The 14687-nt window shown below is 52.9% G+C and overlaps 1 protein-coding gene across 1 annotated transcript; it reads right to left on the bottom strand.

Moving 5' to 3' along the window:
* Positions 1 to 2460: 2460 nt before the first annotated feature.
* On the bottom strand, positions 2461 to 12317 carry ZDHHC19 (zDHHC palmitoyltransferase 19). Its single transcript, XM_028101068.2, has 8 exons — positions 12172 to 12317; positions 11697 to 11818; positions 11033 to 11172; positions 10007 to 10179; positions 9543 to 9648; positions 3749 to 3834; positions 3201 to 3405; positions 2461 to 2669 (listed from the first exon to the last, which is right to left on the bottom strand). The coding sequence occupies exons 1-8, from the start codon at positions 12315 to 12317 to the stop codon at positions 2550 to 2552; spliced, it is 1098 nt and encodes a 365-aa protein (XP_027956869.1). The 3' UTR covers positions 2461 to 2549.
* Positions 12318 to 14687: the final 2370 nt, after the last annotated feature.

Raw genomic sequence — 14687 nt, forward strand, 5'->3', positions numbered from 1 at the left:
CACTTCCCCTTGAGGAGCAGAAAAGCCTGATCCAAGGGGCTTTCCTAAAGAAATCCTAGATATCTCAGGTTGGGAGGGATGAGAGAGACCCAGAATCTGTGTCCCAGGGCAGGAAGGGTTATGGCCACCTTTGAGAACCTGAGAAAAGTTATGTCCTCGCCCATTAGGGCAACTGAGTCCCAGGCTTTCTGGGGATGACCCACACACTTGGCTTAAGACTTGGAAGGCCCTGCCAGACAGTGGGTGGGGAGCAGGAGGTACAGCTGGAGGCAGGGACCCAGTAGGTGCCGTCCTAATGACCAGACATGGGGCCCTGGACCGGGCAGAGCAGCAGAGAGACAGGCAGCAAGGCAAAGCAGGACTAGGTCTCCCCAGACCCTGGGGCCTGGCCTTCTTGGCCCCCCGTGGAGCTGGGGCTCCAGGCAGGCACACCTGGGTACCCAGCCAGCTCCCTATCTCCCCATCCATGCCTTGGCCCAGGTTCCTGGTTTCTCTTCCTCTCTGGCTCAGGCTCAGACCACCCTGGGGACTCCCATGTGGGAGCAGGACTGTGTGTCTCCTCACTGCTAGGCAGCCTGGGCTGAGCTGTGCCCCATGAAACCACTCAGAGAGGCCACAAACAGATCTGTGTGCAACATACACACCTGGGGTTGGGGGCTCAAAAGGCCTATGCCCTCTCCCCCTCACCATGCAACCATGGACTGCAGCCTTCCCAGACAGGACAAATCTGCTTCAGCTTTACTTGTACATGGGGGCGCTAAGAGTTTTAAACGTGGCCACGGGAAGTATTTACAACAAAGCCAAAACCAGGCTGCCTTTTTGCATGCCAGTGAGTATGCTGCACCCCTCCCAGAGCCCAAGAACCTGAGTTAAGCACGGATGACAGCTGAGAAAAGGCTTGAACACAGAGGGGGCTTGGAATGGGGAGACCCTAAGACCAGAGCAAAGGGGACAAGAAAGTGCTGGAGGTTGAGCAAAGACATTCTGGGTGGGAGCAAGAAGGGAGGGCAGCATGGAGAGGGACTCAGCATATGGAGAACTGGAGTTATGACCTCTCCAGGCTGGGCTGACCCCCAAAGGATGGGCTCCTGCCCACCCCCCCCAAGTATGAGCATGCACACCCAGGCACACACACCTCCACAGGACTCTGAGGTGTTCATCTGATCCTCTGGGGACATCCCTTCCTCTTACCTTCACCACACCCTGATTTCACCTGGATACAAGGGCGGCCGGAATCAGTGGGGATGATGCCCATCCTCACTTCCTAAGGTAGTTCTGAAACTTCAGGGGGGCAGGATCACATGGGGCACTTGACAAAAATTCAGATTGAGATTCCTGCCCTCCCCGCTCCCTGAGATTCTGAATCAGGGGTCTGGGGACCCCGGTAATCCTGAGAAGGTGGTCCTTGGAGGAACGCTGGATGGTCTGTTAGCTGTTGGGTGGAGAAAACAACCATAACCATACCGGCCGCATTCATTGTGTGCCTACTGTGTACCTGATGTTTGGCATGAGATACCTCATTTTATCCTTTGACAGCCTTCCTGGAAGGTGCCTGCCTGCCTGCCTGCCTGCCTTCCTTCCTTCCTTCCTTCCTTCCTCCCTCCCTTTCTTCGACAGAGAGATACACAGCGAGAGAGGGAACACAAGCAAGGGGAGTGGGAGAGGGAGAAGCAGGCTTCCCGCCGAGCAGGGAACCCGACGCGGGGCTCGATCCCAGGACCCTGGGATCATGACCTGAGCTGAAGGCAGACGCTTAACGACTGAGCCACCCAGGTGCCCCAGGGTGCCCTCATTTCTATTCCCAAAGTCACACACTGGTCTCCAGAGAGAAACCGCAGTTTGAGGTGGTTTCCTCTCCCACCCCACCCCCACCCCCTTCCAACCCCCAGGGGCTTGCAGACTCACAGGGCCTGGGACCCATGCCAGCGACAGGACAAGAACCAGCATGTGACTCCCCAACAGGAGAGAGTGACCAGGGTAAAACCCGCTGGCAAGAAAGACTGCAGAATTGTACTGTGATGGAGAACCACCCCCCCGCCGAGATAATGCAGGGGGAGGGCCCACTCCCAGCCTGAGGGCCGCCCAACCCCCCGGGGGGTTGGCGGGGGAGGAGGCTTCAGTGTAGCGAGGCTGGACCGGCCGGCTTGGCGAATTCCCAGGTGGCGGGCGCCCTCTGCAGTCAGACAGGGGTGCGGCAGGGCAGAGGCCGGGACTTTGCCGGGGCTGACGTCACTGGGACCGCTGGGTTTTCTCTCGCATCGCTGTGGTCCTTACGGTTGCCCCATTTTAAGGATGAGAGAAGTGTTGAGTGTCTTGCCCAAGGTCGCAGAACCAGCCAGTATGGGACCCTGGCTCCTTCCTCCCATAGTCTTTGTCCCAGCGCCTCAGAGCCCCCTCACCCCCAAGCTCCCTGGCCCGCAGGACAGACAGTGCAGGAGGGCCGTTGTAGGAGGCAGGCAACAGGTATTTAATGGGCTTTGGTGGGGGTCTCAACACTCCCACCAGGGGAGTGGGCAAGGGCAGAGCACAGACAGGCCTCCACGCGAGGCTCAGGAGATGAGGTTCAGGTGCAGGGGCTCCTGACATCGCTGGGTGTGAAGGGGCGAGCGGCAGACAGCGCCTCGTCTGGGGCAGTCCCGCAGCAGGGGCAGCACTGGGCCTGCGTGGAGCTAAACACAGAGTTGGGGGAAGGGGGCTCTCCCCGAGCCCCTGCCCCACAGCTCACGACCCACCAGCTGGGGAGCAAGAAACTATCCAAGCCGCCATCCCCACCCCGCCCCCCGCAGAGCAAAGGGAGTGGCCTGGCACCACAGAATGTCACTGCAGGAGCCCTGGGGGAAGGGAGGCTGTGATTACCCTCCCCCACTCCATTCCTAAAGGGCCACTTACATGTGTTTCCTATGTTGGGCTTCAGAGTAAAAAAGCTGTCTTTAAGTAAAGGAATCCCCCCTCAGAATTACAAACCCCTGGACTAGTCTCAGTCCTTACTAATAGCTGACAAAACTGACACCCAGAAAGGGTAAGTGACTGGCCCAAGGCCGACCAGCAAGTGAATGGGTGTGGTTTTTCCTTTCCTGTCTCCAGGGCCTCCTGGTGTATTCTGGAGGGTTCCCCCCAACACCTGTGACATCCACAGACACCCTCTCCCAACACACACACACACACACACACACACGCGCGCGCGCGCGCGCACTCCTCACCTCCTGGAGGGCTGCAGCCTCACCACTCCCTGGGGGACCATTCCCTGGTTTGTAGAGACTCAGAGGTTGGGGTTGGGGGCCAGGCCCAGGCCCTGGGACGGCTGGGGGACTGAGCACCGAGGGGCACATTGGGAAGTGAAGGTTCTGCATGGGCACCCAGTCAGACCCCACCATTCTCTGTAGCCAGACAGCTTTGGCCATGTACCTGGGGAGCAACAAACCAGACGGGAGGGGTCGTGGCCCTCCTGGCCTGGTAGCCCTCAGGGAGCACACAGCCCAAGGCTTGGCCCTGCAGAGAGCTGGGACCAGTCTCACCCAGGCTGTAGTGTCCCTCCACCCCATTCCTTGGGCCAAGAACCCACAAAGACAAGGAAGTGGGGGGGTGGGTTCCAGAGGCTCTCACAACGCCCCGTGGAAAACCCCAAAGGAAGAAGAACAGGGAGTATAAGGGCCTGGGAGCTGGGCTAAGGGGCCAGGGGCGATGACCCGGCTTTATCCCGCCACCAGCCCCAGGGGTCACCACTCGGACCCCTGGTCTGCCTACTCACTTGGGTCCCAGCGGTGCACAAATTGTTAGGTACCAGTTGTTGGCACAGCCATGGTCGAAGGGGTTGTATCCCTGCAGGTATCGGCACTGGAGGGAGGCAAGGGCCAGAAGAGGAACTCAGATCCAGCAGGACTGGGCAGGCCACTCCCCGATGGCCCTCCCTGAACGTCAGCTCAGCTCAGGGTGGCAGCAAGACTCCAAGGGCACAGAAGCGGGGAGAGGGAGCCACGGCCTCCCCCACCCCACCTACCTCTGAGTAGCTCTCTCTAGGCAACCCCTGGCACTGCACCCACTTCTCTTGCCTTCTCAGGGGTCCTCCCCCATCACCTGTACCCCTTTTGCAGTATCCTCGCCTTTTCTGTTTCCTTTGGCCATACCACATCCTCCTGCCACCTCCTTCCAGATATACTTTCGGATCTTCCTTTTATTGCTAAACTGCTCCAAAGACAGTTCCACACCCCTCCCCCAACTTCCCTACTTTCCCACCTCTCATTTCTTCCAAACTTGTGTCTTCACTGAATTTCACTATCTGGAAGGGTAGTTGCCTGGGGCCCAGTCAGATTTCCCTAACAAAACAACCTGGCCCTGGAAGTCTGGATGGAAGTTCCTAAACACCCATGCAGTGAAGGTCAAGTCCTCCCCTGGACAGTCTTAACCAACTTCTCCCCCTCCCCTCCGTCTACACATCAGCCTCGCCCTCCTCCTCCTCCTCCTCCTCCTCCTCCTCCTCCTCCTCCTCCTCCTCCTCCTCCCCAGCACAAGCTGATTCTCACCCTGACTTCAAGAGCCTTGGCTACAAAATGTCTGTCATGACCAAAAGTGGCCCAGGGCCACCTCTTCCCCCCACCAGCTCCCTATGTCCCATGACCCTGTCATGAAGATGTTGACCTTCGACACTATTCTCCACCAAAAGGAGCCAGAACTCCATGCAGGGCAGCTGACACCTACGGGAGGAAAAGTTGAGACACCTCCACAATGTCCCACGGTTGCCAAAAAGCAACACTAACCATCACGATACTTTGAATTCTTGCCTACTTTAATATGTTTAAAGCATTTAGGGGAAACTGGTATTCTATTTGCAATTTTAATTAAATGGTTACTAAATGGTTAGAAGAGTTGGATTACATTTACAGTTAGAATTTTAAATTTAGAGAAATAAATTTTGATGTATTAGATGTATACGAAGTGTGCAAACACGTTGACTGTCCAACGCTTAAAGGAGTGATAGATGATTGCCTAATGAGCTCATTAGAACTCGCTAATAAAGGGCAGCACCTTCCTCTCACCACTGGCGAGCCTCTCAGATGTGAACGGAATCCAACAGCTTGGAAGTTCTCTGACTCTCCTCTCTCCCTGGCTCTGGACCCAGTTCTCCTGCTCCAAACCTGTGCCTCGAACACTCCACAGGATGGTAACCAAAGTGGGCATGTTCTCACTCCATCTCCTGCCCAGCTCCCTGCTGCCTTGGTTCTCTGCCCTTCTTCCCCCGGGGGTCAGGGCATCAGGCTTCCCTCTCTCTCTCTCTCTCCCTCCCTCCCTCCCTCCTTCTCTCCCAAAGCAGGATCAATTCTTTTGAATTGATGTATAGATTCACTCATTTGCTCATAAATATTCTGGGGCCTCGACAGTGTCCTAGGCACTACACTGGGAATTGAGGACACACCGCCACCAAGAAAGCCAGCCTAAGCTTTCAGGCAGCTGACGAGTGGTCAGGGCAGCACAAAGAGGGGATGAGGGAGCAGAGCAGGCAGCCGGTGCCAAGACTCCAGGGGGCAGGTAGAGCGGCAGTGGCCCTGGAAAGCAGGGAGTGGGGCCCTGAGAGGCTGGGGGAGGGGCACAGCAGGTGCATGCGGCGCCACGCTGCTGTGTGCAGCCTGGAAAGATGAGTCTTAGGACTGTCGCTGGCCACGTGGTGAGCACGACAGTAGTGTGACAGTGAGCAGAGGCTGGGCCGCACGGGCTGGGGAAGGTGAAGAAAGATGCCAGTGAGCAGTCAACTCGTCCAAGAAACATGCCTCTGCTGGAGGGGACAGCGCAACAGCCAGAGGGGAGGCCTGTGATGTTAAGGACTGTTTGCTTTGTTTCCAAGATCAAAGAGACGTGAACATGTGTATATGATGATGGGAAGGAATGGTAACAACAGCAACACTCTATAGGGCATTGGCTTGTACCGGGCACTGTTGTATGTGTTGTACACATATCAACCAAAGCCGCTCCCATTTACAGATGGGGAAACTGAAGCACCAGGTGGCTAAATAACAGACCCAAGATCTCCCTGCCGATAGGAAGCTGTGGTTTGAATTTATGTAGACTGGCTCCAGAGCCCTTGCTATCAAGCTCAAGCAAGGGGCCCCAGGAGATGTGGTTTGGGGATGGAGGTAGGAAGGGAATGAATGCCTGAAATGGGTTCTGGAGGTAACGGGAGAGAGCCCTGAATGAATGAATCACATTCATCACAGAGTGCAGGGACTCAGAGAGTGCAGACCATACACATATTTCTTAAGACTGGAGATCACAGACTGGGAGAGCCCCATTCTGAGCAGTGGAGCAAGGACGGGCCGATGGCCTGATTGGGAGCTAGAAGAACCATGGGGCGTGGGAAGGGAGAATGCTACCCCAGAGAGGCTGAAATGATGGACTGAAGCTGGAGAGAGAAGGCATGCAGACCACAGGAGGTGATGAGTAAGGGCTGAGGGATAAGAGCAGAGGAGTCACAGGTGGGCTGGGAGCCAAACAGGGGTGGGCTGGAGTGATTGAGTGCTGACTGTAGGGATGGGAGGTGGTGGGCAAACAGGGTTCCTCTGTCCTTTCAGCTGTCTCATTGTCTTCAGCCCTCCTTCATCAATGTGGCCAACTACAGCCTTCCTAAAACAACCTTTAGTTGGGGTGCCTGGCTGGCTCAGTCGGGTAGAGCATGTGACTCTTGATCTCAGAGTCTCAGGGTCGTGAGTTCAAGCACGACGACATTGGGTGTGGAGCCTACTTAAGAAAAAAACAAAAACAAACCAACATTTAGTCAAGTCATTGTCCTGCTAAAGGAATCCGATGGCAAGGATGTTCACTTTAATCACTCCTACTCAACGCTGTACTGGAGATCTAAGACCATGCAGTAAGAAGAAAAAAAGAAAGCCATCCAAGTTGGAAAGGAAGAAATAAAACTGTCCTTATTCATAGATGACATGATTTTCTATGTAGAATGAACAAAAAAAACTATTAGGACAAGTATGTCCAGCAAAATTGCAAGATTCAAGACCAATAAACAAAAATCCACTGTATTTTCTTAAAATAATAAACAAACAGAAATGAAGTTTAAAAACACATTTATAATAGCACACAAAATACTTAGAAAAGATCTAACAAAATGTACACAAGATCTATATATTGAAAACTACAAAACACTGATGAAAGAAATCAAAGAAGTAAATAAATGGAAAGGGGTTCATGGGTTCAAAAACTCACTATTGTTAAGATGTCAGTTTTCCTTATTGACTTATAGGTTCAATGTAATCCAAAGAAAAATCTCAGAAATCTTTGTGTGTGTGCGTGCGTGTGTGTGTGGAAATTAAGCTGATTCTGAAAGAAGAACAAATCTGGAGAACTCACACTGTGTGATTTCAAGACGTAATACAAACCTACTAATTGAGACAGTCAACTGATTTTTGACAAATGCGCAAAGGTAACTCAATGGAAAAAGGATAGTCTTTTCAACAAATGATGCTGGAACAACCCTAATGCAAATGTAATAAATCTTGACCCATACCTTACATCATATACAAAATTTAACCCAAAATGAATCATAGGCCTAAATATAAAATCTAAAACTATAAAATTTCCAGAAGAAAATATAAGAAAATTTTTGTGGGGGCGCCTGGGTGGCTCAGTCGTTGAGCGTCTGCCTTTGGCTCGGGTCGTGATCCCAGGGTCCTGGGATGGAGCCCCGCATCGGGCTCCCTGCTCCGCAGGAAGCCTGCTTCTCCCTCTCCCACTCCCCCTGCTTGTGTTCCCTCTCTCACTATGTCTCTCTCTGTCAAATAAATAAATAAATAAAAATCTTTAAAAAAGATAATCTTTGTGACCTTGAGTTAGGCAAAGCTTTCTTAATTACAACACCAAAAGCACGGTCTATACCAGAAAAAAACCAACAGTGCACTTCATCAAAATGTAAAACTTCTGATCTTTGGAAGACACTGTTTAAAAATTGAGATGACAAGCCACAGACTGGGAGAAAATACTTGCAAAACACATATCTCAACCCAGAGAATATAAAGAACTCATAGAACTCAGTAATTTCAAAAAACCCAATTCTTTTAATGGGCAAAAGACTGGAACAGACATTAAATCCAAGATATACAGATGGCAAATAAGAACGTGAAAAGATGCTCAACATCACTAGTCATTAGGAAAATGCCAATTAAAATCACAATGAGATACCATTTCACATTTATTAGACTGGCTAAAACTAATAAACAAACAACAACAACAAAAACCTGACAATACCAAATGTGAGTGAGGATGCAGAGCAACTAGAATTCTCACACATCGCCTGTGGGAATGCACAATGGGAATGCAGCCATTCTGGAAGACAATTTGGCGGTCTCTTAAAAAGCTACACATAGTAACTATGTAACCCAGCAATACCACTCCTCACTCCTAAGTATTTACCCACAAAGAAATGAAAACGTTCACATGCCTATACACCAGTGTTTATAGTGGCTTTATTTATAATCACCCCAAACTGCAAACCACCCAAATATCCTTCAGTCCAGGAACAGGTAAACAAACGGTAGTTTATCCATATGACACAATACTGCACACGATAAAAAGTAAGAAACTACTGATACTGGCAGCAATGGGGATGGATCGCAGGAAGAAGCCTGCTCAAAGGGCTATGATTCCATTTATACCAGTCTCTGGAAAAGGAAAAACTACAGGGGTAGAAAACAGATCAGGGGCTGAGGGCAGGGAGAGAAACTGACTACAAAAGGCCATGAGGGAGTTTCTGGGGGGTGATGGAACTGTTATAAATCTTGATTGTGGTGGTGGTTACAGGATCGGACTGTATGTTTGTCAAAACTCATAGAACTGCACTGAAACGGGGTGAATTTTACCATATGGAAAAAAAGAAAAAAGAAATCCTCTCACGGCTCCCAGGCTTCCCCTGAACCAAGACTCAATTCTCCACCTGACTTTCTGCGCCTCTTAAATCCTGGTCAATCCCAAGCCGTCCACTGGATTTCCCACGCCACCTTCTGCTCCAATTAGCACTGTATCCTCACCATCCTATGCACATTCCACAGACTTGCAGGCTTCCTTGCCTTTCTGCAGGCTGCGCCCCTCACCTGCTCTACTCCACCCCCCCCCCCGCCTTTTCTGCCCATTTAAAACCACTGAGCGGCGCGTCCTACTCTGAACTTGAGTCCCTCTGTGAGTCTGTTACTCAACGTAGGACAGGTCCTTTCTCGTGGCGTTCACAGGCGTCTGGTGGGTGTTACTCTGATTTCAGGTTCCTTATCGACAGAAGCGCAGGACGTAGCCTTACTCACCTCTACACCCATCGCTCAAGATAAAGCACACAGTAGGCCCTCGATGCAGTGCATGTGGGAGGGAGAGTGACCACCGAGCGGGTGAGACTGGAGATGCATCTAGGTCTAGAAGGGCTAATGACGCGCCTTGGAGGGAGGTCAGGCGGTCAGGGGCCAGGGTGGTGGACAAAGAGCGGAAAGGGCAGAGGTCCCGGAGGCGCAAGGTGACCACCCACAACCCGTTATCCCGGCGCCGCGCTCGGCCTCGCGTACCTTCCCCTCGTAGGAGCGCTCGGCCGCGCTCACCGACATGGCCTGGATCAGGAGCAGCAGGAAGAGTGGCACCAGGAAGCTGGCGGCGGGTACAGCCACCAGAATGCTGCGCGCCCGCTAAGGAGCTGCAACGCCTGACCCTCCTCCCTGGCCCCGCCCTCGCCCCGACTCCGCCCCAACAGCCCTGCCCCCAACCGGCCCCGTCCTCCGGCTCCCTGAGCTCGGTCCCCGCGTACACCTCACCCCACTCTGCTGTTCAGGCCCCGTGCCACCTTTAGCACTCCCCACCATGACGCTGCTAGACTCTCAAGTCTTCGCAGTCCCTCCTAGCCCCGCCCATATCCCTGGCCCTACCCACCCCCGCCTAGTCCCTGCCCCGCCATTAGCTCTGCCCTCATGACCCCGCCCTCCAGCCGACCCCCCACGCTCCCCACTACTCTCTGCATGGGTCCCCGGAAGGATACGCGATGGCTTTGTCCATGGAGAAGGGCAGGTGGGTCGTGCGCACCAGGAAGATCAGGCAGGTCACCAGCATGGCACCCGAGTAGAGGCATAAGGACAGGACCAGCAGCATGAAGAAGCGGAAGTTGCGGTGACCAATGCAGTTATTGACCCATTTGCAATGGTGGTCAAAGTCCTGGGTAAGAGGGAGGGGAGCAGGCCTCGAGGACCCGACCTCTGGACCAGCCTCCATTGCCCCCAAATCTGAGGCTTTATCTACCCCCCTGCCCCCATTCCCAAAGGCCACCTGCCCTTGGCCCCTCAAACTGGGTCTCATCCCTAGGGAGAAACCCAGCCACAAAGTCCCTAATGCTAGCACTTCTGTTAGAGCTCTGTTAGGTCTCTGTGGCTCACAAGGTCACATGTCAAGAGGCCTTCAGAGACAAGGCCTGCCCGGTCTTCTGGGGACACATCCTGGTGTAACTGTGGGCTGGACATAGACTATCTCTGGGCTTCTGTTTCCTCATCTATTGACTGAGGATAATAACACCCTTGCTCAGCTTGCCTCCCAGGGTTGTGAGGACCAGATAAGACAGCACCTTTGTAAGCCTTTGCAAGCTGTGCACATGAGACACAAAAGCACTCAGAGCCCGGGAGAGCCTCTGGCCTGGATACGAGAAGAGGACAGGCGAAGCTTTCCCAGTCAGGCCTACAGCTGGCGTGACGGCCTTCGGCGGCTGGAGTCAGCAAGCCTGGGGTAAGACAGGAGCGTCTTTCCCCCCCTACCCCCCCCCCCAGGCCTGACCAGGCCCAGCATAGGTGTGGATGCCTCTGTGCGTGTCTGCACCTGCACAGCCAAGGTTCAACCCCCCTAGACAGGTGCGGGCGCAGGTGCAGAAATAGGGACCTGCCTGAGTGACCAAAGGTGGTTGGGAGTTACTGCCACTCTTGGCCTTTAGCGTTGCCGGTCGTGGTTTCACGCTTGCCACTGGCCCCTGTGTGAGCGGGGAGGGGTGGGGGCAGGTGGGCAAGTCAAGAGAGGCACTCACTTCTACACAGATGTTGCACCAGGGACAGTGGTAGGTCCGGGGTGGCCGGTGGAAGCAGCACTTTCGGCACCACTGCAGGCGGAAGGCCCTGTGGTTCACCCACACCACATGCACCACCATGGGGCCCTGTTCGTTGGAGCCTGGTGTGGGAAGAGGATTGGGCAGCAGCAGGAGGCCCTCCGTCAGTCTGCTGCTCCGGGGGGTAGGGAGGCCAGCCCCACGTCATGGCTCCGGGAAGGGTGGGGAAGAGGTAGGCGAGGGTATCCCTAGTCTCCACCGAGCAAGCCACCCAAGCACAGAGAGACGGGCATTCAAAGGGAAGGTAGGTTTCCAGCCAGAAGAGTTCTGTGAGTACTCAGCCATTTACAGCTGTGACTGATGCTTTAAAGAGCTTGTGCCGTGGGAAGGACGAAGGGAGAACTGAGTGGTTTCAAAGAGTTGGCTTCTCTCCCCCCAGGCTGCCCAGGGCCCTCCCGCACAAAGCAACTGGAAAACCTCCAGAAATCTGTTTTTCCATGTCTGCGTAGCTTAAACAATGAAGTGGCAGAGGCAGGGCCGGGGCAAATGAGGATGTGCCGTGAAACGGTCCTGTGGCCCAAGGAGGGGAGACGGAAGGAGCCCTTCAGGAGGGGCTGCCTCCTTCTCCCAGGGGCCAGCGCCTCACCTTGATGCAAGATGCCGGGGTCTGAGAAATTGAGTGAAACCAGACTGAAGATGGTGAGGACACAGAGGAGGCCTGTGACGAGGGGAAAGGCCCACTCCCCGTTCTGGGCCAGCCATCTGCAACTGAGACCAGAACAGGGCTCAGCCCTGATCCAGAGTGGCCTGAAGCTCCCCCCGACCCCTGCCGACCCTGTCCACTTGGTCAGAACCCACACACCTTGAAGCCTGCTCTAAATATCCAGACTGGTGACAGATCCTCAGCGACTCCGCCAAATGTCACCCAGCGTTGCCAGCCGTCTGCGGCTCCCGGAGGCACCGAGCACTATACACCTGTGCCTTTGCACATTCGGTTCCCTCGGCCTGGGCTATCCTCTGTCCTCTCGCCCCTCTCGTGCACTTCCCCTGCTTCTCTACTGTCATTCTCTGTTTTCCTGTCTCTGTAGGAAACCTGCAGCTCGTGTAAGAGGGGGACTCACGGGAATGCGAAGAAGAGGCCACTGAAAACCACCAGCAGCACGACATTGAAGGCGGCAAACAGGCTCGGCAGGATCCACGGAAGCGGGGCCTGAGGCGGCGGATGGGTCTCCTTGATGAGGGGCATGGCGTCCTTCAAGAGCGGCATGGCTGGACCTCCCGCGCCCCCCGGGGGAGATCAGAACCACCAGGCTCCGTCTCCCCTGCTGACTCCAGGAGCCCCATGGCCACAGCAGCCTCGGAAGCCGCAGCCCAGGGTGGAAGGAAAGAAGCTCCAGTGTGACATCATAGAGGTTGAGAAGAACGGAGGCCAGCCTGTGACGGGCGCTGCCAACAGCAACCCCCCCCCCACCAGCCCCACCCCAACCCCGCCCCACACTTGTGCCAGGGACTGAGAGCTCCTGCCCCTGCGAGGTTGGCTTTGAGAACACAGATTGGAGAAGCACATGGGGAGAAGGTGGGTGATTCTAATCATCCTCTCAGGCTCGAGGCTAATCGGAGCAGATAGTGCTCATGGTTCACCCTACCTCTATTTTCTTCCTTTTTGTTATTGCAAAATTCCACTTTCGGGGCTGGAGGGGCAGCTAAATAACTTTCCAGCTTCCATCATTTCCAGGGTGGGCTTCAGGACACAATTCTGGTCAAGAAGACGTAAGTGGCTGTCTGCTGAGGATTTCTAGAAAAGCTTTGCCTTGTCCCTTTCTTCTGGTCTTGAGCCTAGATGTGCTGGCTGAAGGTACCATCTTGTACCCATTAGGCAGCGTGTGGACATGCTACACAGAATGGTGTTGAGGACACTGTTTAGGCACTGCCCCAGACTTGAACTGGCTGCCTCTGAGCTGCTTATTCCATGAGAAAATAACTGAGTTTTCTGTTATATGCGGCCGACATTTGTCATTTGTTTTAGCTATGAAGCATGTGAACCCCTCTGTGCTTGGAGGATTCCCTGCACTATACCTCTTCATGAAGGACAAAGACCGTTCCCCATCCCAGTTGGAGCTAAAACTGCCAGAAACTTGCATTCAAAGTCTCTCCTGCAGCTAGAGCATAGCCCTGTGACCCAGAGCCACCAATTAGCCTCAGAACTGCCACCACCAACCAAGCGGGAGTCTTCTGCACATATTTTCAGAGCTCCTGTGTGTTGAAGTGTAATGGCCATTTTAAATGTCACTTTAATTCCAACAGTGATTGTATTATTCTTCAACATGGATAAAATACGTAATTCTGGGGGCGCCTGGTGGCTCAGTCGTTAAGCGTCTGCCTTCAGCTCAGGTCATGATCCCGGGGTCCTGGAATCGAGCCCCTCATTGGGGTCCCTGCTCAGCTGGAAGCCTGCTTCTCCCTCTCCCACTCCCCCTGCTTGTGTTCCCTCTCTCGCTATCTCTCTCTGTCAAATAAATAAATAAAATCTTAAAAACAACAACAACAACATAATTCCGGGGGTGCCTGGGTGGCGTTGTTGGTTAAGCATCTGGCTCTTGGTTCCCGCATTGGGCACTGTGCTGAGCACGAAGTCAGTTTGGGATTCTCTCTCTATCCCTCTCCCTCTGCCCCCTCCTGCTCATGCTCTCTCCTCCTTCTCTAAAATGAGTAAATAAATCTTTAAAAAAACATGTAACTCCAAGAGTCCTACTTTGAATTGGACTAAGTGAACTGGAACATTTTGAGGAAATCAATTTGATTAAAAACAGAGCAAAAGTCCCTCGTCAATGCACGATTATTGTTACTTATATTTTCTTATCTATAGAAACAATTTTTCTTCATGACATTCAAATTAATGGGTTAAAATCAATGTAAGAATACGATCTTTTTTTTTTTTTAAAGATTGTATTTATTTATTTGACAGAGAGAGAGAGAGAAAGAGACAGCGAGAGAGGGAACACAAGCAGGGGGAGGTGGGAGAAGAAGCAGGCTTCTGCCCAGCAGGGAGCCCGATGCGGGGCTCGATCCCGGGACCCTGGGATCATGACCTGAGCCGAAGGCAGATGCTCAACGGCTGAGCCACCCAGGTGCCCCAAGAATACGATCTTTTAAGGGGCACTTGGCCTGGCTCAGTCTAAAGAGCATGTGACTCTTGATCTCAGGGTCGTGAGTTTGAGCCCCACCTGGGGTGCAGAGATTACTTAAATAAATAAAACATTTTAAAAAAAGAATACTATCTTAAAATATACTTGACTGTATTTCAAATACTAAGGTTTAAAGTTTTAGATATTTTCATTTGTCATAATTTAATATAACTATATATGTATGCACATTTAAAATACCTACATATTGATACATATTAAAATTAATTAATTTTGGGGGGAGCCTGGGTGGTTCAGTCGATTAAGCATCTGCTTTTGGCTCAGGTCATGATCCCAGGGTTCTGGGATTGAGTCCCGCATTGGGCTCCCTGCTTAGCGGAGAGTCTGCTTCTCCCTCTCCCTCTGGCCCTCCCTGCTGCTCATGCTCTCTCTCTCTCTCTCTCCCTCAAATATGTAAATAAAATCTTTAAAAAAAATAAAAAATAAAATTATTT

Source organism: Eumetopias jubatus, unplaced genomic scaffold, assembly GCF_037043125.1.
Source record: "Eumetopias jubatus isolate StellerSeaLion01/CBP00866 unplaced genomic scaffold, mEumJub1_p1.0 scaffold_1, whole genome shotgun sequence".
Classification (NCBI taxonomy): Eukaryota; Metazoa; Chordata; class Mammalia; order Carnivora; family Otariidae; genus Eumetopias; species Eumetopias jubatus.

Bases quoted from the DNA above. Each gene is read 5' to 3' on its own strand.
- ZDHHC19 (XM_028101068.2), bottom strand. From the start codon at position 12,317: ATGCCGCTCTTGAAGGACGCCATGCCCCTCATCAAGGAGACCCATCCG. The intron at 11,819-12,171 runs GTGAGTCCCCCT...TTCTGGTCTCAG, and splicing joins GGCCTCTTCTTCGCATTCCC to TTGCAGATGGCTGGCCCAGA. The intron at 3,406-3,748 runs GTGAGTAGGCAG...GTTGCTCCCCAG, and splicing joins TGTGCACCGCTGGGACCCAA to GTACATGGCCAAAGCTGTCT.